This window comes from Planococcus citri, chromosome 2, assembly GCF_950023065.1.
Source record: "Planococcus citri chromosome 2, ihPlaCitr1.1, whole genome shotgun sequence".
In the NCBI taxonomy this organism is placed as follows: domain Eukaryota; kingdom Metazoa; phylum Arthropoda; class Insecta; order Hemiptera; family Pseudococcidae; genus Planococcus; species Planococcus citri.
This window is the reverse complement of record NC_088678.1, coordinates 65630267-65653915: the sequence shown is the minus strand read 5'-3', so window position 1 is coordinate 65653915 and position 23649 is coordinate 65630267. Positions and strand designations below refer to the sequence as shown.

At 34.0% G+C, this 23649-nt stretch overlaps 4 protein-coding genes and 1 long non-coding RNA gene across 8 annotated transcripts; 1 reads left to right on the top strand and 4 right to left on the bottom strand.

The window, feature by feature from the left end:
- Positions 1-175: 175 nt before the first annotated feature.
- Positions 176-6003, bottom strand: LOC135837121 (vesicular glutamate transporter 3-like). Of its 3 annotated transcripts, none has more exons than XM_065352289.1 (11): positions 5853-6003; positions 5634-5745; positions 5384-5549; positions 5067-5300; positions 4821-4995; positions 4620-4735; positions 1347-1467; positions 1095-1228; positions 645-787; positions 425-545; positions 176-342 (listed from the first exon to the last, which is right to left on the bottom strand). In XM_065352289.1, the coding sequence occupies exons 2-11, from the start codon at positions 5711-5713 to the stop codon at positions 196-198; spliced, it is 1437 nt and encodes a 478-aa protein (XP_065208361.1). In that variant the 5' UTR covers positions 5714-5745; positions 5853-6003; the 3' UTR covers positions 176-195. The 3 variants fall into 3 exon arrangements, with proteins under 3 accessions (XP_065208361.1, XP_065208360.1, XP_065208362.1); XM_065352288.1 differs by having other exon boundaries at positions 5857-6003; XM_065352290.1 differs by having other exon boundaries at positions 4620-4678; positions 4776-4995; positions 5634-6003.
- Positions 6004-6157: 154 nt separating this feature from the next.
- LOC135837120 (sialin-like) lies at positions 6158-11468 on the bottom strand. The gene is made up of 11 exons (XM_065352287.1): positions 11266-11468; positions 11127-11192; positions 10848-11019; positions 10536-10766; positions 10271-10445; positions 9960-10084; positions 9579-9699; positions 9306-9439; positions 9083-9225; positions 6466-6586; positions 6158-6383 (listed from the first exon to the last, which is right to left on the bottom strand). The coding sequence occupies exons 2-11, from the start codon at positions 11186-11188 to the stop codon at positions 6210-6212; spliced, it is 1458 nt and encodes a 485-aa protein (XP_065208359.1). The 5' UTR covers positions 11189-11192; positions 11266-11468; the 3' UTR covers positions 6158-6209.
- Positions 6303-7300, top strand: LOC135837128 (uncharacterized). Its single transcript, XR_010557143.1, has 3 exons — positions 6303-6359; positions 6447-6780; positions 6892-7300. It is a non-coding gene; the product is annotated as an uncharacterized LOC135837128 (long non-coding RNA).
- A 532-nt stretch (positions 11469-12000) lies between the features above and the next one.
- Positions 12001-16936, bottom strand: LOC135837125 (sialin-like). Its single transcript, XM_065352298.1, has 9 exons — positions 16496-16936; positions 16170-16400; positions 15915-16089; positions 15706-15842; positions 15503-15623; positions 13225-13358; positions 12986-13128; positions 12485-12605; positions 12001-12371 (listed from the first exon to the last, which is right to left on the bottom strand). The coding sequence occupies exons 1-9, from the start codon at positions 16664-16666 to the stop codon at positions 12234-12236; spliced, it is 1371 nt and encodes a 456-aa protein (XP_065208370.1). The 5' UTR covers positions 16667-16936; the 3' UTR covers positions 12001-12233.
- Positions 16937-18551: 1615 nt separating this feature from the next.
- Positions 18552-23546, bottom strand: LOC135837123 (vesicular glutamate transporter 2-like). Of its 2 annotated transcripts, none has more exons than XM_065352295.1 (9): positions 22860-23546; positions 22513-22743; positions 22240-22414; positions 22039-22172; positions 21827-21947; positions 20156-20289; positions 19932-20074; positions 19708-19828; positions 18552-19589 (listed from the first exon to the last, which is right to left on the bottom strand). In XM_065352295.1, the coding sequence occupies exons 1-9, from the start codon at positions 23025-23027 to the stop codon at positions 19413-19415; spliced, it is 1404 nt and encodes a 467-aa protein (XP_065208367.1). In that variant the 5' UTR covers positions 23028-23546; the 3' UTR covers positions 18552-19412. The 2 variants fall into 2 exon arrangements, 1 of the variants encoding a protein (XP_065208367.1); XR_010557142.1 differs by having other exon boundaries at positions 19393-19589; positions 19708-19800.
- Positions 23547-23649: the final 103 nt, after the last annotated feature.

Sequence of the window (23649 nt, the reverse complement as noted above, 5' to 3'; positions counted from 1 at the left end):
AATTAATTTGTTATATATGAGAGAGACCAGCCAAGTAAACTCTGTGAGACGGAATTTTACCGTCGTTTTTTCATCACTTTGGTGACACCAAGACGCACACAGAAAGATACTGAGAGATATTTCTCAGAATTGGAATTCCCGAAAGATTGTGGCGAATGAAATGAAAAAATATGCGAAGTTTTAAAAACAATAATTTTATTGATCTATGGGCTGAAATTCTTGATTTTTTGATCTGCCAGACCACGGTTGAAGTTCACTCGATGAAAATAATCCAAAAACTAACGATATCACTATGCTCGAAAAAGCAGATATGGTAAAAAATTTGTTCCATTGTGCCATGCTCTGGGTTACAAAACATAGAAACACGTGTTTTTATTAATTTTTTCTTTAGAAGGAAATCTAAGGAGGAGTTCAATGTACTTACATGATCGGTTACAATGAATCCAAAAATTGTTGGTGATATTATATTAGCCGATATGTATCCGAGTGAAGTTATACCTTGTACTCCACTGGCATATTCTGGTGATAGGTATAATGGTACCAAGCTGCAAATTGATCGCGTTCGATGTTAGAATTTTTTATTTATTATGGGTACTAGTGTTTGAGGAGAAAAGTTTTTTTTTAAAAAAAAAAGGTATTCTTACTGTTCAGTGACGAACATGAAATTTATCGTCATTTTGTAGAGGATAAACAAGATGAAAATTTTATTGAAGCTGTTCAAATACGAGACTGCTAATAGTAAACTGGCTGATGCAAGTAAACTTGTGCACATCATCAGCTTATGGGCCTGAGGAATTAATAATTCATTCGTATCAGTGAGTATCACACGGTCACATGTTTTCCCCTTCCACCTGAGAATGCAACGATTTTCAAAGCCCACTATGGTGGATAAATTTTCTGATTGCTCTATCAGGTTTTTCATTGATAGTTTTCAGAGGATTTCCCTCCCTCCTTCCCTATCCCTTTCTGAGATTTGCTGACTCCTACATTGAAAAACATTCAATGCAACGTCGCTGATGGTATTTGGGCTGCTGCATCTTCAGATGACAGGGGTAATGGAATCCAAAAAAAAAGGTGGCGAAGAGAAAACTTACGTATGTTGGAGTCAAGATATTTCTATTGATTATTGTGTCGAGTAGATATCCACTCAAGGGCATTGTGAGTATACCAGCAAAATTCGGAATAGCGGATAAGTATCCTACTTGATCTATTTTGGCTCCTGTGGCATCTACGAGTAAAATATATAGGTAAATTTCAATTATGAATGTACCTATTGATTGCTAAAGAAATCTAATTTCTATTAAAAAAAAAAAATCGTTAATTATTCTGCAAATATGGGTAGGTACCTTTGATGTACATAGGGAAACACTGCACCATCAGATTATACCCCCAACCGTATGAAACTTTTGACAATAGCAGGATTATTACAGGACGCGATGTCAGGAGATTCTTCCAAGGATATGGCTTCTGAAACAGAAAATAGAAAATTAATGAAGATTGACATTTGGTTGGTTAAGTTTGTGGAATCTGACTTAAGTTCTTTGAAAGTGACAAAATATAGTCAAAGGGGAGAAAGGGTTGGTAATTCTGTTATGTTTTAAAAATTTGTAACCTAACAAAAAATTATGGCCAAATTACCTCAATGAAACGGGGAAAAATTTCAAATTTGTAGCACCCCCCTGTCGATCCTGCGGGTCAGCTGGAGCCTCCAGTCCAGTAGATTTCTGAAACTTGAAATTTCCCACTTGAAACCACATGTAGTCGACTTCATTTCGTATTGATATTAGTTTGCGAAGTGTTGTGAAAATTTCAAATTTGAAAAATCTGCTGGAAACTCCAGTAATTTTCAAAAAGTCGCTGGAGGCTCCAAAATGACTTGAACCCACCTGAAGTCGTTTTCAGATAGTATTAAAATTGGAGTGCAGAGTGAATTTTGACATTCTCACTCCATCTGATGAAATTTTGATGAAATTTCAAGTTTCAAAAATCTACCAACGGCTCCAGTAATTTTCAAAAAGTCGCTGGAGGCTCCAAAACGACTTGAAATCCGCCCGCAGTTGACTTGGTAGCGTATTGAAATGAGTTTGCCGAATGAATTTCGGCTTCCCAACTCCATTTGATGATATTTTGTGGGAATATCAAGTTTAAAAAATCTGCTGGAGGCTCCAGAATTACTCAAAACGGCTTGAAGCCGTTTCCAATTGATTTGGCAGGTCAAAAATAGTGTATAATATTCTAAATTTCAGCTTTCTATGTCAATTTGGTGAAATTTTGATTTTTTTCCTCTTATTTCTGGCCTAAATTTGATTTTCAAAAATTCATAAAAAATCGAAAAATGCACTTCAGCATTTGAAATTTTGACAGGCTGATAAATTTTTGCCTGCTCTTTCGATCTACTTTTGTCTGGTTTGAAAAATTTCCTGCAAGTCTTATGTTGGAATGCAAAATCTGCGATTTCTGGCTGACCTGTAAATCAAAATGGCCGCCATTTTGTTAGTAGGGCCACTTTTTTTTGAGTACAAGGACCAGAAATGTTCCTCAGGACTCCCCCTTTAAGAAAAAAGTTGACCCTGAGGATCCGACTGCGGGTGCAATAGATCGGTATGCGGGCCCCCCGACTAACTGATTTTATGATTATTTTCTTAAAATGGTGTAATTAGAATTGAATAACTAATTTACATTCGTGTTAGTAAATGTAAAAAGATCACCTGAATCAGGGGGGGGGGGGGAAACTTGAAACACTTGAAAAATATACTTATTCAAATTTTTCCAAATTTGAGCTCTTAAAAGAGGGGGCAATTAGGTAAAAATATTGACCCAAAAATTTTAAATTCTTCCTACGTCTTATTAAGATCATTTAATCAATCAAAATGTTTTGTTAAGCTCCATCAAATTTTGAAGAAAAAAAAATTGTACGAACTCTTATGATGTAGTTATGTACTATGCTGAAATCGTCGTTCTAGTTCTTTAAGCCCCCCCCCCCACAAAAAATGCTGGAATGAAAAATGCAAATCTATTTACTGATCAATGAAATCCAAAGGTCAATGTTCATAGAGTATTCGGTGTTGATTCTTCAAATTATGCAAATTTCCCCGAAGGCTCTGTTTGAACTTGAAATGCTATTTTGCAATTTACCATTTTCTTTTCCATTTATGGCACTTTCAATAAAACAAAGCCCCCCCCTTATTGGATAACAATTTCTCGAAGAAGAACATGGTGTTTAATGTATTAATTCACATGTTCTTAGAAACATAGAGCACGAATATACGAGTATGACCTTGGCAGAGGGCTTTAGTCCTGCTTATTTTTCTGTCCCTACGAGTACTTTAGGGTGGTTTTTTATGTCCAAGTTGTTAAAATAGTCCCTTTTTTTTCGATGTTGTTGAACAGTTCTGCTTTTCTCTATTTTTTTTTCATCATTTGAAATTTTATTCCCTTGTTACAGAATTATGAACTTTATTCTACATTTTTTTTACATCTAAAAAATATTATAAATTTTTCCCTGCATTTATTTTGTCCTTGCCTCTTGTCCTTTCCAATGGAAAAAATATTTTTTTGAAAATTCTTCCCAAAATTGTGTTTAAAAAAAAAAATCATTTGTCATCTTACCCACCTATAAACAAAAAATGCTGTTTTTTTGTATAAATCAAGTTTTGTTTTCCATTTTTTTTCTTCCTGTCTTTCAGAATTATAATTTTCAACGTTTTTTTCTCAGTTTTTCTGTTCAAAAATTGATAAAATCTATATTGTAATTTTTTTCCATTTGATTCTCTTTCCCATTTGAAAAAACGTTTTGCTAGAATCCCGTTGATGTTTTGCTTTAGTTTTGCTTCTGCATGTGGTACTGCTTGCTTAGTTTTTTAACCATATCCTTTCAAAGGCCCTGCTCCCCTCTTCCATTCAAACTATGATTCAAACTAATTGTCCTAACAGTGGGTCTGGGTACCTACCTAAAAACTGGTCTAATTAAAAAACTGAGGTTATATGTATTTGTGTTCAACGCCTTTAAAAACTGATCCAAATTCAGAGAGTCATTGTCAGTGGAATTTTTACTCAATTTTCAATAGCAGCCTGCAACTCACACGTACACTTTGAAAGTTGAAGTTTTAGCTTTAAAATCTGAAAGGAAATTAAATTTTCGTATTCGATGGGGAAATTGAGAAAGAGTGAGGAATCTGAAGGATTCTGTGAACTGATCAACGAATACCTCATTTGAAAAGCAGATACCCTATTTTAAATTAATGTAAAAAATGTTCACCATTTTGAATTTTTTTTAGAAGTACTTAAACCTTGGGGGAAAAATGAACTTATTCTCAAATGTTTTCTATTCATGAGTGAACTATATGGATGATCTTGGGATTCTCATTTGAGGTTTTGTATAAATCAATAAATCTTAAAAATATTTCTTCATGTTTTTTTTTCAAAATTTTGAAATCATTGTATTAATTTTGCTCTTTTTTGTGAGTTTAAAATTTTTGTAGACTCATTTCACCGTGAGGGTTTTTGATCAAATTTTGATTTTTCTGCTAAATGAAATTTTTGCTATCTGATGCCTTCCCTGGTTCCCACGAACTAAACGAAAAAAAAAAAAAAAAAAAAAAAATAGTGAAAAGGCTCACCTGATTCTGACCAGATCTCCAAATCCGTGTTAGAAACTTGCGATCTCGATCATCAGGAGCTGGATCATTTGTAGCCAACATAATCCAAAAGCAGAACCAGATCAGGCTTAGACTTCCTGCAGATATCAACTAACACTGCAATGAACTAGGACTCACAATGATCAGTCGCGTGCTTTTTCAAGTATTCTTCATGGCTCTCACCTGTCACATAGAATATGGCCGGCCATCCATATGATTTAGCTACAAAACCACATAAAGGGAACGCTGCAGTAATTCCGATATGTACACCACTGAAAGTTAATGATAGCAGTCTCGATCTTTCTTCCGGTTTAGTCCATCTAGAGCAAATATCTGCTGTGCTGGTGTAACAGAGGGCCTGTAAATTCAATCCCTCATTATAATATTTTTGGGGTACCTATTTTTATTAATTATAGGGTGTCTAATTACCTCGGCTGCTCCTTCTATTATTCTGCAAAATCCAAACCAGTAAATTCCCATGTAAAGGTTGATCGGTGAGATGATGGTGAAAATAGCTGTTACAAATATTCCTATACCGAATGTGCTCACTCCGCCAAATTTCGTGGCCAAGTAACCTCCGAATGGCATTACAATAATGTACCCGTAGAAGAATAAACTCAACAGGATACCTTTAGTTTTGGAATTCCAGTCGAATTCTGGTTTCTGTATTGCACAAGCATGAGTGGAATATTTTAGTAGGTTGGAATTGAATGTGTTCTGAGAAGATAGGAAGGTCAAGGTCTCACTTGTTCGATTGTTTGGTTATTAATGACGACGGTTCGGTTTGAAGTCATTTCCACTACAGCTACGTTTAAATTTACCCTCAAAATAAACACGTTCATCATTCCGAAAAATAATAGCAGCATGATAATGTAACGTTTTGGCATACAGGATGATTTTGTGGACGATTCACTGCGTGAAAATTCATTGGTTGATCGGGTTATGATTGCTCATTTTGAAGATATGTACTCGTATTTAAAATCAAAATATACCAACTTATTTATGTCTTCAGTGAAACTGTACTCTTGTTCAAAAAATGACGATTCGGTTATTTGTCGTTGGCGATCATCGGTCATCTTTTCAATCTCGTGTGCTTGCTCGTATCTCTCTATCGATCATCAAAATACGTGAAATTCCGGAAGCTCAATGAAGTGTTTCTCGAATAAATCCATTGAAATTTATGTACATAGACATACCATTAAAAACAACACATACCTACCTTAACCTAGAGCTTATTTTATTGCGTAATTAGGGCACCAAAAGTACTCGACTGTTTACGTACTATTCACTTTGAAAAAAACAGTCATTTATTATCAAAAAAATGAACTTGCCGACTACTGAGCCTTATCTGCTCTTTGGTCAGTGCCGTGTCATCGAGCAGCTATGCCAATAAATTATGTCTGGTATCAAATAATCGCCTCCTAAGTGGAATTTTTTCCGTAGATAGGTATACGTAAAGGTACTTACATACACGATTAGATACAAATTGTGGTTAAAAAAAGAAAAGAAAAGAGCACGAATTTTAAAAATATTTTTGTAGTTTTTTTCAATCGAGTAAATGGTAATTTTTTGTCAAAATTTTAGCCCGTTCAAGCTTCCCATTTCAGTTTCGTTGTCGTCGTCTTCTTCTTCTTCTATAATCGCCCAAGGCTGGAGTTCGCTGGTTGCATAAGTGAAAAATACTATCGATCCTAAGATCATTACGATCGCAGTAGATACGAAGTATAATCTCCATTGTTCTATGCTCTGAAACCGATTAAAGTGTGTTTAAATTATGAAGTGATTTTTTTTTTTTTTGAACTTGGAAAGATTTTCTGACGAGGCTTACGCGATCAGTGACTAGAAAACCAATACAAAGTGGAGTTATGATCATGGTGATGGTATGCCATAGTGTTGTTATACCGGATATGAGACTGGAATATGCTGGAGCTATGCAGACTGGCATTACTCTGAAAAATAGAAAAGATACAACCTGCTCGTATTCCATCAAAAATCAATAAAAATGAATAATAAGTTGTCGTGAGAGAAATATTTTTTTGAAAACTTTGGGTCTTTCCAGGTCAGTGTTTTTAAATTAAAAAAAAAAAAAATCATTTTGGAAAAATTGGAAAGAATTGAAGAGCTCTTTTTCATAGGATTTTAAGTAAGTAAATAAAAGTGATTTTTTTTAGAAACAATGGGAACTGTTTCTATTGGTAACCTTGAGCCTAGTTTTATTTGGAATGTTGGTAAAGAAGGAAAATTTTTTTTGTAGGATGCGTCCAATTGATTCGATGGCTCAACTTGGGGCAGTTTGGAAACCATTTGATTCTCTATTCGTCTATATCTCTAAAGTGTAAGGAGATGAATCGGAGGACATTTTTTTTTTTTTTTTAGTTACGACTTCGTACCACAAGATGACGCATCAAACTCATTTTTGACCAAAACTGACTCAAACCACTTTGGATAGGACCTCTTCAATTGCTCTAATATTGATATTTTTGACCAATTTTTAAAATTAATTTTCACGTCAACGTTTCAGGAAACGAAGAAGAAAAAATTGCGTGAAAAATGGTATTTTTAGTAGTTTTTTTTTTTTTTTTTTTTTTTTTTGAAGTACATACCTACAAGAAATGGCATGAAAAAGTTTTCAAAGAAATCCAAGGAAATTATTTACAATGGAACCTTTCGAATTGGCTCCTTTATGTCCAGAAATCGATACTTATATTTCAATTTTAGGTGTTTCAGTTCATTTGTTGGTAAATTTTTGAAAGTTGACTTTTCAACTATTTTCATAGAAATATATTTTTTCCTCTTTTCAAAATAAAGCAGCGTGAGTATTTTATTCAATTCACTCCCTCATTTCTGAAGCTACAAGTACACCTATTGGGTCATTCTTAAGCCTCCAGTGAGTTTTGAATTTTGTCCCAAAATTTCAGATTGCTTTGAAAGGGCCAAAAATCAACTTGAGCTTAGTTCATGATTGTTTTTCAATTTTTTTTAGTTATTTGATGCAGCCTGGTAAATAATTATGTCCAAATGACCTTGACAAAACGTAAAAGAAATTCCTAAGTTTGATGAGAGTTAATGTAATTTTTAAAATTTTTAAATATTTTAAAATTATCAATTTCATATTTTTTTGTTCAAGTTATTTTTTGATGGTTGATATCTCTACCTATTACTATTTATCATGAAGTTTAAACCATTAGAAAAGCTCAAAATTCATTTTTGTCAAATCCAGGAGTTCTCAAAATAACAGGTTTCTCCCTCAAAACAAATCATCCGAATTAAAAAAATAAATAAATAAAAATATCATAAAACAATGTAAAAAATGTTCATTTTTTAGAATTTTTCTGATTTTGAGCTCTTTCTGGGGGGGGGGGAGCGGTAAATGGGATGAAATTAGAAAAATTGACCTTGAAAATTTGAAATTTTTCTCACGATGTTTGAAGGCCATTTGGTCATTACTTTTTGCTATGCTCTATCACATTTTTAAAAATTAATGAACAATTATACCATTTTAGGTAACCACAGCAAAATTTCAGGTGTTTGGGGTCAAAATCAAAAATTTTTGCAGCCTGAGAAAAAAAACAAAAATAACACTCACTGCCAGTTTTTTATCAAGACATCATCTGATAATGAAAATAATTCGCTTTTGGGAAATTTTGGAGCTTCCTGCGAGTTTTTGATTTTCACCAGGAATTTTTAATTTTTGGAGAAAATTTCAAACTCACTGAAAACTCTCAGAATGGTCTAAAACTGACAGTTTTGAATTGGGGGGAGGGTCTGGACGAATGAAGAGAAAGGGGAGGAAGAATCGAAGGAATTATTAGTGGTATGATTCATCTTATTAAAAATGAGAAATTCATAAAAAATTGAAAGAATTGTCCTAGAATAAAATTTTTAAAATTTTTCCAACTTTCAAAAAGTCACTAAAAATCCAAAAATGAACTTCAGCATACAAAATTTTGGTCATGTGAGTGTTAAAAAATATGCTCTTTCGACCTTGCTTGGTTTCGTTCAAGTCGAAGAGTGCCAGTTCAAAACGTTCTTCTGCCATCAGAAAAATTTATGATGACCATCTAAATTCAAAATGAGCAGTTGAAATTTGAAAATCTTGGAGTTGAAATTTCGCAGTGATAGGTTAATTTTTGAAAGCACTGTTTTGATGATTCAAATATTGGCTTATTTTTTCAATTCAACCCCTCGGAGCCCTCCTCCTTCCTAACTCTAGAATTCAACAAAAGATGAAATCGATTTATTTTTTCGATTTAGTCCCGTACCTACTACCTCGTCTCTTCAACGTTGCTCTTAATTTGTTCGTAGGTTTTTTTTTTTGGAAATTACATACAAAAAATTCAAGCGTTTAAAACTGAGAGTTTTTTGGTGGAAAAAATGAAGTTAAAGGTGAGATATTCACTCAAACTACTCGGATTTTTGTCACGTTTTTCGTTGATTATACTCACTGAATGGTGATTATTGCGAAAGATAATAGTATTTTGAATAAAACCAAGCATATAATGATGACGGCCAGTTTAGATATGTATCCTATCGAAATGAGAATTACAGCAGCTATGAACAAACTTCCACTGAGGTATATTCTATGGACCTACAAAATATGAGGATCATTAGTACAAAATACCCACTTTATTGATGATGAAACTAGAAGAATCTTATTTAGGTAGGTACTTGACTCGTTGAGAAAATTTTTTTATCAATAAGGTAATCGGCCAGCCACCCCAGTAGAGGCATTACAAATACTGTTGTTATATTTGGAATAGCCGATAATTGGGATATTTCGTTGGTATTATAAGTGGTCGTATCTGTGAAAGGATCAAAAAATTTCTTGTTAAAAAAAAAGTCGACATTTACCAGCAATAAGCAGTGTTAATGTTTTTGTTTTTTTGTTTGTTTCAGGTTTAGCCCATGGTGGGAAACGTGAATCCTTTCGAGTTTTCTTACCTCTGAGGTAAAGAGGGAAGCATAAAGCCACGATGTTGTATCCTAAAGCGTATGTAATCCGACCAATGATCAGCATCCATAAGGATTTACTCGTCAAGATGTGTTTCCAGGGGTAAGTCGTCTTGAAATTCATAAATTATGATCAAGTTTAATTTTAAGATGTTGGAGAAACCAGTTTGAATGATTCTTATTGTTTAAGTTTTGCGATCCTCTCCTCCTCCCCCCCCATCGACCTTGCCCCAATTAGTCAGGTTGAGCCCTTGTTTAATTTTTTAAAGAAGTTTTCAGATTGCAAACTTCCCTTCTCATTATGCAAATGAAGTTTAGAGTGAATGAGAACCCCTCGAATACCTTTTTATTGAGATGAAAATCTATGCTTACCATTTTACGCGATATCTCGGTTTCAGAATTCACCGATAGACGAGAGCTAAACCGTGATTCATTCTGAGGGGAATCTGAAGGTACAATTAGGAACCACATGAGAGCCCAAAATAAAGCTATCATCCCTAAAAAATAAAATTAAAATTTGATCTACATTCCTAAATTCGTGCTTATTGTTAGCTTCCATGTTGGTACAATTTTAAAAGTTTTTGAGGAGTCGCAGACTCCCCCTCCCTCCCCGCTGTTCCCTTTTACAACCAGCAATCCTCTGCATTTTCGCATTCTCAGAATACATTATTTCTTATTTTTACCTGTTCCATAAAATATCGCCGTCCAATCGTATTTATGAGCTAGGTACCCACACAATGGAAATGATACTGCTGTTCCTATGTAAACACCCGTGTATCCAAATGCCACGAATTTCGTTCGCTCATCAGGTCTTGACCATTTCAAAGCAATTATCTGTATGCTGGGAAATGACATGCCCTGAATTTTTGTACACATAAAATTACCTTCGTTCATAAAAAAAAGGTCCTTTTGAGAGGGAAATATGATTATAGGTAAAGGTATGTATACCTCAGCTACTCCTTGAATAACTCGACAAATACTGAACCAGTATATGCTGAGACGTAAATTCATGGGTGTAAAGAAGGTTAAAATGGCTGTGACCAGGATTCCATAGCCGTAGATTCTCACACCGCCATATTTGTCTGCCAAATATCCTCCTAGTGGAGTGGCCAAGAATCCGTAGTAGAATAGACTCCATAAAAATCCTCTGGTTTTTGAGTCCCATTTGAATTCTGGTTCCTGAATAATGTTTTATCGTAATATAGGTAAGTATTGATTGATTGAATTTGAGATATACGAGTATGTAATTAGTAGAGGTACCCGAGTTATAGTTCGATTTCCTACGACGATAGTTTTATTGGACATCATCTCTATGATAGCTATGGTCAAATTGGTACGCAGTATGAACATATTCAATGAGCCGAAACATACGAGTAGTGCTATAATGTACCTTTTGGAAGACCTGCATCTATCTATTTCCATTTGTAGCTCGCTTCATGAGAAATGGAAATGTATTAAAGCGCTATTTAGGTATGTAGTTGGTATTTGTCACCAAAGCATAAAATATATGGCAATGGTAGAAGAGAAGGCAAAACTGACCTGCTGGTTTTATTTTGATGAGGATCGTACTCGAAAACCGAATCATCTCCGATGGAATTCATGCCTCTGGAGAAGGTTCTTCAGTAATTTCGGATGAGTTGAAACAATATAAAATTAGAACGATTCTAAAAATACATACTTGTGACGACTTAGGTATAGGTTGTGGTTTAACTCGAGTATTTTCACTATTTTCGTTCTACATTTTGAATTTTTTAAACGTGTTTTTATCACTTTAAATTTTTATTCGCTTGGAAAGTTTCAGCATTTTTTGTGATTTATTTCGAGCGACTATTACTCGTAACGAGCACGTGTAATGGTGACGAAGGTGTTGATTTTACTGTATGTACCTACTTGTTTTTCATTACTAATGGCTCCGCGTTGAAAAAAAAATTGATAAAAGTATCCTGCTGCCTTATCAAGTTGACGTGCCATTTTCAATACGTTGTACAACAAATAGGAACGAAACTAAAAGTTTTATTCGGGGAGGAGGGTATGTGAACCCGAAAATTTTCCAACTGATATGGAAAAATACCAATTTTGCAAAATGAAACGAAAACAATAATTTCGTTTTTCCTGTTTAATTTTTAGAAGCCTCAACAATGGAATTTTCCACTTTGGAAAAAAACGTTCATTTTTTATGTGAGGAAGTCATTTTTAATTTGAAAATTTTTGAGAGTGAATAAGAGATTTTTGAAAAGTTTTATTCTGAAATTAACTTTGTCAAAATTTTCCAAAATTTGTCGATTTTTTCAAAATTTGACAACTTTGGGGGGGGCTGGTTTCTCCTCTAAATCCTCTGAGAAATGTCGTTTTTTTTTTTGCAATTTCTTGTCTGTGTACCTGGTAAAAAAATTAACGAAAAAATTGTGGAAAATTTGCAGGGTGAACATGGAAATTCAGAGTTTGTCCAGTGAAGGATTAACTGAGTTTTGCGATTGTTTATTTTCAACGGAAGTTTCATTAAATTGTGGTTGTGAAAAAACAATAAATTTTTTGATTCTTTTTTAAAAAAAAAAACTTACAATTTTATATTAATTAATTATTGAGTACATTCTCATAGCAAAAAATGACCCTTTTTGGGTTACATCTTATCACAAGTTTTCCTCATCACCGGTCTGATTCCGTATCTCCATTATAGTCAGTCCAAGATGGTTTGTCTCCAGATACAAATTGCAAGTATAACAACGCCGCCAGAACGTACATACTGCTGAAGATCATGAAAAAAGTGTTCCACTCTGAAAGACTCTGAAAAAAGATCGAAGAAATTGCGATAAAATAAAATTCAGAAATGGTAAAAAAGTCGAACAAACTGAAATTTTTGTTTTGAGGCTTTGAGCTTTTGCTTATAGGTAACTTACATGAGATGTGACTATGAATCCTACTGCACATGGGACAATAATACCAGCGCTGATGGCGAACATGTTCACGATGGACATGAGGAATGCAGTGTATTTTGGTGAAATATCGAGAAACAGAACTCTGAAAATTGTGTATGCAGAAAAAAAAATCGTTCAATATGTATTTGAAATGTTGTAAAAATGGTTTTAAGTTTTACATTCGGACAGAAAAAATACTCCATATTTGTTTTTAAGATGGGTGATGTGAAAGAGATGAGGGGGGAGGTGTAATTTGAGAGTCTTTCTAAAAATATTGTTGCAACTAAAGAAATTTAAGACTTTGTGATTTATTAGAAAAAACGTCAATAATGTTTCTATATGTCTGGGTGGAGCCCCCGACTTCCAAAATTGAGCAATTTGCAGGAAGGATGGCTAGTTTTTTGTGAATTTGTCCTCAAGTCAACCGGTCAGTGACCCAGGTCTCTATGGAGCAGTTTATCAACCCTTGTACCAATATCTTACGTTATATCCACCAACATGAAGGTGCTGAAAAATTGGAACGACGAAATAGCCACGATATCGAGGGCAAAATTAGACCACACGGACACCAAAGCATAACAAATTGCAGCGCTGAATAATGTAACTCCGGCAAAAAGTCGATGAACCTGAGGAAATTTCCAATCACGATAATTTAATATTAGGTAATTCAAAAATTTATAGCTTTCTATCGTAATTTAATTAGAAAAAAAAACCGAACGAACATTGGTAATGGACATCCAGTTACGTGATCTCACGAAATCACCTATAATACCACTCAATGGCATGGAAATCATGGCACAGATCTGTGGAAGTGTCGAAGTGATTCCAATTTGTGCTATATCTATGTGTTCGGTATCTGCAAAATAATTATTTTAAAGGTTTGTATTTGTATACATAGTGGAGTGTATCGCGAAAAAAAATGTTGGGAGGATTTTGGCCAAATTCAATCAAGACCTCAATTTTGAGTTGTTACCCAAAAAAAATGTTGGCTTCGAAGGTGCTCCTGAAGGGGAGATATGAATCCTCAAAGAGGAGATGTTTTCGAGAAAATCGTGGTTTTTTCGCTTTTGTTCCATAATTAACCGGTTTTGAGGAAAATTGATTCGTTTCAAAAGATGGTATTTGAGATTCTGTGTTGACCTAGGTCATTTCCATCAAAATCCAAGATCATTTTTGGATTCTCCTGATCGGTTAAAAATTTCCCAAGCGCTTATTTTTGAGTAATTTCTGGTTTTGAAAATTTCATCTTCTCAAATATTTCGAATTAATTGAGTGAAAACATTGAAAGATATGATTTCTGCAATTGGAGAATATTTTGGAATGCAGTGTTGCCAATTTTTTGGTCAGTATTTGAAGTTGAAAAAAATCGTGAAAATAACCAAAAAATTATCAAATTTTAAAAGTTTTTTGAAGCAATAATGATCGAAAAATTGGCACCACTGCTTTGTAAAATATTTCCCCAGGTTCAGAAATGATTTTATCTTTCGATGTTTTGGCCTAATTAATGTGAAATATTCCGGAAGAAAAAATTTTGAAAATACGACCCAAAAATTAGTGATTTGAAAATTTTCAACCGCTCAGTAGAATCCAAAAATGGTCTTGAATTTCGATGGCAATGGTCTAAGTCGACGCAGAATCTCAAATATGTAGAAAGAACTGGACTCAATTCGTTCGCGAACGATTCGTTCAGAATTGATAAATCTTTCGAGAATGACTGATTCACCACTAAATCAGATTCAGCGAAAGTGAATGTGGTAAAATTAGACTTTTTCAAGCCCATCAACAAAAATTGCTGATGAATCGTTCGCGAATGATTTGTTCAAAGAAGAAGAATCATTCGCAAACAAATGGATGACTCATGACTTAAAAATAAAACTAGACATGAATGACAGGACGACACTTTTGACAGTTTCAAGTTTTAACCATGTAAAAATCTGAACTCAATTCGTTCGCGAATGATTTGCTTAAAACCGATGAATCATTCAAGAGAACTACTGATTCGTTACTCAATCAAATAAAATTTGTCTTTTTTTTAGGCCAATCAACGAAAATCATGAATGATTCGTTCAGAATTGATAAATCTTTGGAGAACGACTGATTCACCACTAAATCAGATTCAGCGAAAGTGAATGTGGTGAAATTTGACTTTTTTAAGACCACGAACAAAAATTGCTAATGATTCATTCGCGAATGATTTGCTCAAAGAAGAAGAATCATTCGCGAACGAATGGATGACTCTTGACTGAAAACTCAGATTAGACCTGAATGACATGACAAAACTTTTGACAGTTTTTTAACCATGTATAAATCTGGACTCGATTCGTTCGCGAACGATTTGCTCAAAATCGATGAATCATTCAAGAACGACTGATTCGTTACTCAATAAAATCCAATAAAAATGAATGTGGTAAAATTCGCCTCTTTAAGGGCAATCAACGAAAATCATAAATGATTCGTTCGCGAATGATTTGCTCGGAGGAGAAGAATCATTCGCTAATTATACGAATCACTAAAAACACAAATTAGGTTTGAATGACAGATATGACGAAATTTTGACTGTTTTAATCCCATCATCCAAAACTCGCCTCAGTTCGTTCGCGAACGATTTGCTCAAAATCGAGGAATCATTCGAGAACGACTGAATCACTACTTCATCAAATTCAGTGAAAGAGAACGACGTGGCAAAATTTAACTTTTTTTCAAGTCTGTTGATAAAAATTGAAGATGGTTTTGTTCGTGAATGATTCACTGAAGAGGTGGTAACAGGCTGGTAAGGTCTAGAGCGAAAAAAAACTTGATTTTTCGAAAATGCTCCCTCTCTGAGGTTCCATACATCCCCTCCAGGGGCACCACCTCCAGAGCTGCATTTTTTTTGGGTTACTTTCGACTCAAAATGAAGGTCTTCGTCGAATTTGGGTCAAAATTCCTCCATTTTTTCGCGATCCACCCTATTGTGCATCTTGGAATTTAATATTGACTTGGCAATGGTTTTGTGCTCACCTTTAATGAACTGCGGCAAAAATACAGCTGTGAATATATAACCACATACGATGGAAAATTCAGCCAAAGCAGCTACCCAGAGAGATGTGGAAACCATGATTTTTTTCCAAGGATATACCAACTAGAAAAGGTGGGCAGATATCGTGTTTTTAATGACGATAAAGTGTTACTATCTCGTGTATTCTCAAGTCAGATATTCGTACCTTTTCTTCGATGTAAGTGCCATTATTTAGCGTCTCTTGAATATATTTCAATTCGATCTCGCTGACATTCTTATCCTGTGATGGATCATTTTTCACGACAATGAACCATATCCAAAACCACACGAAAGAGACCAATCCTACTCACAAAATACATGTGGAAAATTATGCCATTTTGGAAATGAACTTACATTAAGTAATTCCATACTCACCACTGCTATAAAACAACACCTCCCATCTAAAATTCTTCAAAATCCATCCAGAAATCACGAACGAAACAACAGCTCCGAAATAAAACCCAATCTCCCCAAACGAGATGAACCTAGCCCGTTCATTGGGAGGAGACCAACGTGAGACGATCTGCGGAACTCCAGCGATCAAAAATGCCTGATCGAGGCAATCGTATTAATCGAATAATCGGACTTGATACTCGCGTCGAACTCTACAAAAAAAAACCAAAAGCATACCTCAAAAGCTCCAAAGATGATGTAAACGACGACGAACAACGTCACACTATCAGATAACAAGACAGGCGTTAAGAAAGTAATGATTGTCATGACAAATGTGCCGATACTGTAAATAGTGCTCCCTCCTAGTTTTCCTGCTAGTAGTCCTCCTAGGGGGCTAAATAATCGGCCATACGAGTAAGAACTCAATATTTGACCTGTTTCCTGAGATGTCCAATTGAATTCAGCTCTCTGAGGTGGCATAATTACGCGTTAACTGAGTTTTAAATCTCTTGTCAGCCGGGTACTGATGTTCACACAGATGTATAAGGTTAAAGTTCACTTACCATTTCGTAGGAGCCGTCGTGATTGGATATATTTCGGATTGCTGTCATTTCTACAACAGCCATGGATAGGTTGGTGTGTAAAAATGTGATATTCGAGTAGCCTATGAATACCATTAGAGAGATGATGTATCTCTTTGGAATGCTGCATTTTTGCGACAGTGTTTCTAGCATCGTCTTGTGTGGTTGGAAGTTGACTCGTGATAATTTAATATTTTGTAGTGGTATTTATCTTCGTTTCGCAGCGTGAATTTTACAAAAAAACGTGAATGATCAAAAATGTACTCTTACTTACCTGCCAGCCGAAGCGTATCGCACAATGGAATATATTTTTTTGTTTAAAAGTTTTAAATTAGTTGACTCATGATACAATCGTGTACATGTTTATCGTTCAAGGTTGAAAAAAAATTCTAAGCGATTTCATATCAATTTCCACGGACCCACGTCGGGTGCTACTACATACATGGTACATAATTTACCTATTAAATTGTACATAGTTGCTCATATAATGTAACTTTTGCGACGTTTGTTGCGTTTTTCAAAAATTCCCATGACGTGTTTTTAGTTGTTTTTTCGAGGAAAAAAGTGTTGTGGTAGGTAGCTGAGTATCTATTTGCAAAGACCAGTAAAGCAGAGAGAGCTTATCTTTTCATTGTTAGCGAAATTGATCACCAGGTTATGAAATTCGATTCTTATTGAGATTTTTTTAGGTGGGTACCTATCGAAAAAATTTTTTGAGCTTGAAAGTTTTTTACTCATTAGAAAATCAGAACGTCGCTATGTACGAGTACCTACTTAATCTTTATAAGGCTGATGAAAGTTGTATTAATTTGCATTCGGATGATTCAAACAATGCGATGTTTAAAACTGTTTGAAACAACAACAAAACATGGTTGTGTTTCAAATTTTAAAAAACGCATAAAACACACTGTTTAAATTAGGTTTTTTTACAAATGTAATAATTGGGATTAGAAAGACTGGCAGTGGTGATTGGTAATTATAGCTAATTACATGTTAGGTAATTATCTTCGTCTAACGGCTCATATAAAAAATCCAAGAAATATTCCTTAGGGAAGGAATATTTGCTAAGAACCTGGCAGCTCTGGTAACAGGCTCTTGGTCTTTCTTTTACCCCAGTACATTATAAATTGAGATTATCGCTACCAAATAAAACTCAAGACAACTAGTATTGACCTCCTGTATTAGGTGTATTTTCAATACAAGTTGGAAATCTTATAAATGAAGGATGCATTATTCTTAAATATAAGAAGGGAGCATGCAGTGGAACAAATCACTGCATCTCTAAAGAAGATAAAATACTCAATAACCATACAAGTATCGATTATTAATTAAGGTAAAATTACGTAACGAATGACGAAACCGAGTCATCTCGCTGTCTGTTAATTAATTACGATAAAGTTATAATTAATCTAGTTGGAGGAACGCACTCCATATTTTAAAAGGCTTTTTCCATTACCTTAACTGTTCGCGTTAGTCATCTCTTCGGTGGCTCACCAATACTAGGCCAGTCGATGACTATATATAAAATTAAGTACATATTAATACTGGGTACACACTCCTATGTCCGGAAAATAGGAGGTGATCCAAGATACTGAAATAAGGGTCGATCCCTTTGATACGAACCACAAATTTACGTCAATAAGTATTACACATATTTAACCGAACAAGCGGGTAGTAAGAAATAGTTAATCGAAGTGCAAGGGTGGACATAGTCCACAGGTGACATAAAGTCGGTCGTTGACGAGAAGATCTACCGTGGCTGCGGGTAAGAACTCAAGTGAGAATCGACCAGGATTCACATAGAGACGAGCCCTATCCGAACCTGGGAAATATAGGTAAAAATCACCTTGTAACCTTCAAATCTCAACACGTTAAAAAAGAAGTTTACGCGGTAAACGAGTAATATTTTAATGTCTACTATACCTAGTTATTTTAAGAATAACTAGGATACGTGGTAAGTACAATAGGCACTACTATACGTAGTGGAGGCATTCCTGCTCATCACACAAACTTGTTTTTTTCAAATTTTTCAGTCTGCTTTTGTATCTATTTTTTTTTTTTTTTTTTTTTTTTTTTTTGAAAAAGGGGGAAAATAGAAAATTTCAAGTGTTTTTATGCAAACAAAAAAAATCGTTTTACCTAAACCAAAAAATACCTACTTACTGTCTTTTTTTTCGAAACGTTGGCACAACCTAATCTGGATATTCAGTAGGTAAGTAAAAACTTTAAAATTGATGAAAATACGTGAAAATGATTTAAAACTGAAAAAAAATCTTTAAAAATGCCAACATTTCTTCAAAAATTGTTGAAAATGACAGAAATTAATGAAAATGGTTGAAAATTGAGAAAAATGTGATAAAATGGCAACACAAAAAAATAATTAATAACCACGACATTTGGTGAATTAAACAAAAAAAAATTGATGAAATATCATAAAAATTACATTAAACTGTTCAAATAGTGTTTATTTCATTAAATTCCTGATACTTACATAAATCAGCTGAGCTAGAATTCAGAGTTCAGAAAAAAACTTATTTTTTTAGAAAAAAACAAAACAAACAATTTCTTTTGTTTAAAATAAAAACACTGAAAATTTTCCATTTTTGCCTTTTTCCCAAAAAATACCACAACTGAATGAAAAATTGAAAAAAAGAAGTTAGTACCTATTAAAAAAACACGTTTTAAACAGGGTGTTTTGTGTTCTGTTGTCTTTTTTTCATTTTTTTGAAAACTTGAATGATTTTTATGTGAAAAAAATTGAGTACCCAAACTTTTCAGAAAATCAGTAGAATTGATGTTAAAATTGTTGAAAATTGAGAAAGGTTGGTAAGAAGCAAAGATTCCTAAAATTCTACCTACAGTACATAAGACGTGCAAAATTGACTTTTTAAAAATTTATTCAAGAAGTACAGATTGTATTATCTTCTCTTTTTTCTTGAGATTGCTTATTCTCAGTTGTCGAAGTGCTATTAACCCATAAAGGCTGCTCTTCAGAGACAAATATTAAGTAGAATATTGCAGCGATCAAGTACATAATGCTGAAGACAACAAAGCAAGTATTCCACTGGGAAAGACTCTGAAATGAAGATACATTATACTTATTGTCACTCAAGTTGCAAAAAAGTTGGTTCCAAGCTTAAAGGCAAGCATAAATGATGTATTTAAAAGCAAGTAGCCTATTGTGAAATACTCACTGCTGATGTTACTATACTTGCTACCAAAATTGGTACAACTACTCCTGAAGATGTAGCAATCGAGTTTATCACAGACATCATGAAAGCAGAGTACTTGGGAGCGAAATCAAGAATAAATACGCTGTTAATTTTTCAAGTGTTGACCGATTAATTTGCAACATAATATTTAAGTAGGTAGATCTAGCTTCTAATAGGTATCGTAAAACATAAAACAAATAATTTACTTCAGGTCGATGATGACAAATGTGCTGAAAAATTGGAATACAGAAATTGCAACAATATCGACTACGACATTCGTCCATATGGGCACTACAGCGTATGAAAGTACAGCAATAAACAAACCAATACCAGCCACGATTCTATGGATCTGAAAAATGATGGAAGATGTGTTTTTTGGTTATGGGTCCGGATCTAATGAAATGTTGTGAAGTAAATAATGTTGCCTGACATTAGTGATGGATATTATTTTATGAGATCTGATGTAGTCGCAGACGCAACCGCAAATTGGCATGGAAATAATGGAACAGATGTGTGGAAGTGTAGAGATGTAACCTATTTTTTCGATGTCGAAGTTGTTGATGTCTGAAAATTCAATTTGATGTAGAATTTTTATTACTGAACACGAGGACATAAAGTTGAAAATTGTTCTAAATAATTTCAGGAATTGTTCGATTTGTTTTTCTAATCTGAAATATTTTTGAAAGCTTGACATAATTTTAGCATTTGTGATCTGTCACGAGAAAACCATGTTAGTGTCCGAAAAATCGATTTGGTTGTTTTTATGGATATTTGTAGTACTCAGTGTGCAGAATCCGCCTGTGGTGGTTTAAACGTTCACGGACGATTTTTTTGACCATAAATTCAAGGTTAAAAAAATAGAGCAACTACAAAAAAATATTGAAAAAATTTTTTTTTGTGATTTTCTTGAAAAGTATGTTGTGGGGAGTCAATATGCAAATTTTTGGGGCAACCGGCCCACATTTGGAGAATTAGTGCCACTTTATTGAAATTTGAATGAGGTCTCAGTTGGAAAAATCAACTCTTTTCACCTTGAACAAAATTTTTGAAAAAATTGATAAATAACCTTATTTTATAGTATTAATTATTCATTCTTAGTAGTTTTCGCGAAATTTTTGGCGCAAAATTTAAAAAAAAAATGAAAAAATCGATCTGGGGAAATTACGATTATCGGCCTTTGGCAACCCTGTTTTTGAAAAAAAAATGTCAGATTATGTTGGCACCCCTTGTGGCCAAAAGTGGTCCAAGTTATTTTTCATCAGGTACTGGTAATTTGGTTAATTTCTGGTAAATTTTGGTAAATTACTGGTCAATTTTGGTAAATTACTGGTTAATTTTGATAGATTACTATAGTTAATTTTGGTAAATTTTTGATAATTTTGGCAAATTTTTGGTCATTGTGGCTTTTTGGTAATTTTGGTAAATTACTCATAATTTTGGCAATTATCCGTAATTATGGTAAATCACTGGTATTTTGGGTAAATTACTGGTAATTTTGGAAAATTTCTGATAATTTTGGCAAATTTTTCGTATTTCTGACTTTTTTGTGATTTTGGCAAACTTTTGGTAATTTTGGTAAATTACTCATAATTTTGACAATTACCGGTGATTATGATAAATTACTCATAATTTTGACAATTACCGGTGATTATGGTAAATTACTAGTATTCTTGGTAAATTACTGGTAATTTTGGTAAATTTTTAATAATTCTGACAAATTTTTTGTAATTTTGGTAAATTACCCATAATTTTGGCAATTACTCATAATTTTGGCAATTACTGGTAATTTTGGCAATTACCGGTAATTACGGTAAATTACTGGTAATTTTGGTAAATTGTTGGTAATTCTAGTGAGAAATGTCATGTCAAACTTTCAAAAATACATTTCAAACATTTTGTTAACTTTTTGATTAAAGTAGGCGTGTCTAACAAGGCCACTTGAATTTGAAGAACATTTGTGGACTACTTGATATTCATGAACACCTTGTTATAGGAATTGGATTTCCCATGAAAATGATGAATCACGAAGTGAGCATATCAGAATTATGATTTTATGGAAATTTCAGCTTTCTATGTATATCTAATACAAAAATTAATTTACCTTTGATATATTGTGGTAAAAACATGGTACTGAATACGTAACCGCATACGATGGCAAATTCAGATAAAGCAGCTATCCATAGAGCTGCGCTGGTGAAAATACGTTTCCAAGGATAGGTCAACTACAAGATCAATTGTAAACATGAGAATGCGAATTGTATAATTTTTCAGATTTACCAATTCTCTTGTATTAGGTATAGTATAGTAATGTACCTTCTGCTCGACATCACCACTTTTTAATTCATCCTGAATATATTTCAGTTCCGACTCACTGATAAACTTATCCTTTGCTGGATCATTTCTCACGATGGCAAACCAAATTAATGTCCATGCAAATGACACCAATCCTGTAAAACTCGCGACGCGTTAAAAAAATAACAGAAAAAAGAAGATATCGGTATTTGTATTGCTCACCACTGCCATAAAATAGCTTTTGCCAATTATAGTTTGTCAGCACCCAACCAGAAATAGCAAAAGATGCTACAGTTCCCACGTAAAATCCACTGACACCGAATGATACGAACTTGGATCTTTCGTTAGGTGGTGCCCATCGAGAAAAAATGTCTGGTACACCGCTGAATATGAATGACTATGGAAAAAGGAAGTGATTTGATATAAATGTACCTAGGAGTATTGTAGATGTACTGGAGTGTCTGTTTGAATGCTCATAAAAATGGCTAATCTTACCTCGAAAATTCCAAAGATTACGTATATAATGAAAAACAATGTGAAATTGACCGAAAGTAGGACAGGTGTGAAGAAAGTTACCAATGACATGACTAGATATCCGATCGCGTAGATCGTACTGCCTCCCAATTTACCAGCTAATAAGCCCCCGAGAGGACATAAAAGTCGACCGTATGAATAGGAACTTAGTACGAGACCTTTTTCTTGAGGAGTCCAGTTGAACTCAGCTTTCTGTACTCATTGAAGAGAATTTTTAGTTAGTGTATGTATTGTAGAATTAGGTGCTTAGGCAGTTTTTAGAGAAATAGATGAATATGGGTATCAAAAGACTATAGGTACTTACTTACCAGTTCACTGTAACCATTTTGATTTGAAACGTTTTTCAATGTGGTCATTTCAACCACTGTCATAGCTAAATTTGTGTGTAAACAGGTCATAATCGCGTAACCTAAAAAAATCATGAACACAATCGCGTATCTTTTCGGAACGCAACATATTCGCGAGTTCTGTAACATGTCGACGTCTGAAAGCTTCGAACAATGAATTAAACACACTGATTAAATCATTGAGCAATTATTCGTATTTCAATTAAAGGCTAGGTAGGAGTCCACGTATAGGTACTTGAAATATCTTTATAATCATCGACGAGTGACATGAGTAAATAAACGATGCGTGAGTGAATTGCCAGCAGAAATTGTCCGATAGCTTGAGATATTAATTTTTGTATTCTTAGACTCTTCGTAATACGTAGACGTACTCTAATATCGTTCACTTTTGAAGTACGTACATGGATACAATGTAAATAACTTGTCGAGTTTTACTGTGTGACTCTTGCTCGCTCTGGTGAAATCCACACCATAAATTATAGCAAACGCTTTTTGTGCGTGACATAAAAATTATTTCTTCCTTGTGAAAATCATCTTGCACTTGTACCTCCGTACTTGACCTCTAAATACGAATGAATGTCAAGATTGGAAAATATTAACCTTTTTCGATTATCAAACGATCAGATTTTCGCTCAAAGCTTCTCAGGTTTTGATTTTATCGCAAAAATAGCTCAGTGATAATTTATTCAGCATTAAATTCTCTACAAAATGTTATGTCAAACATGCTCTTAAGTACAATGAAAGAGTGCGG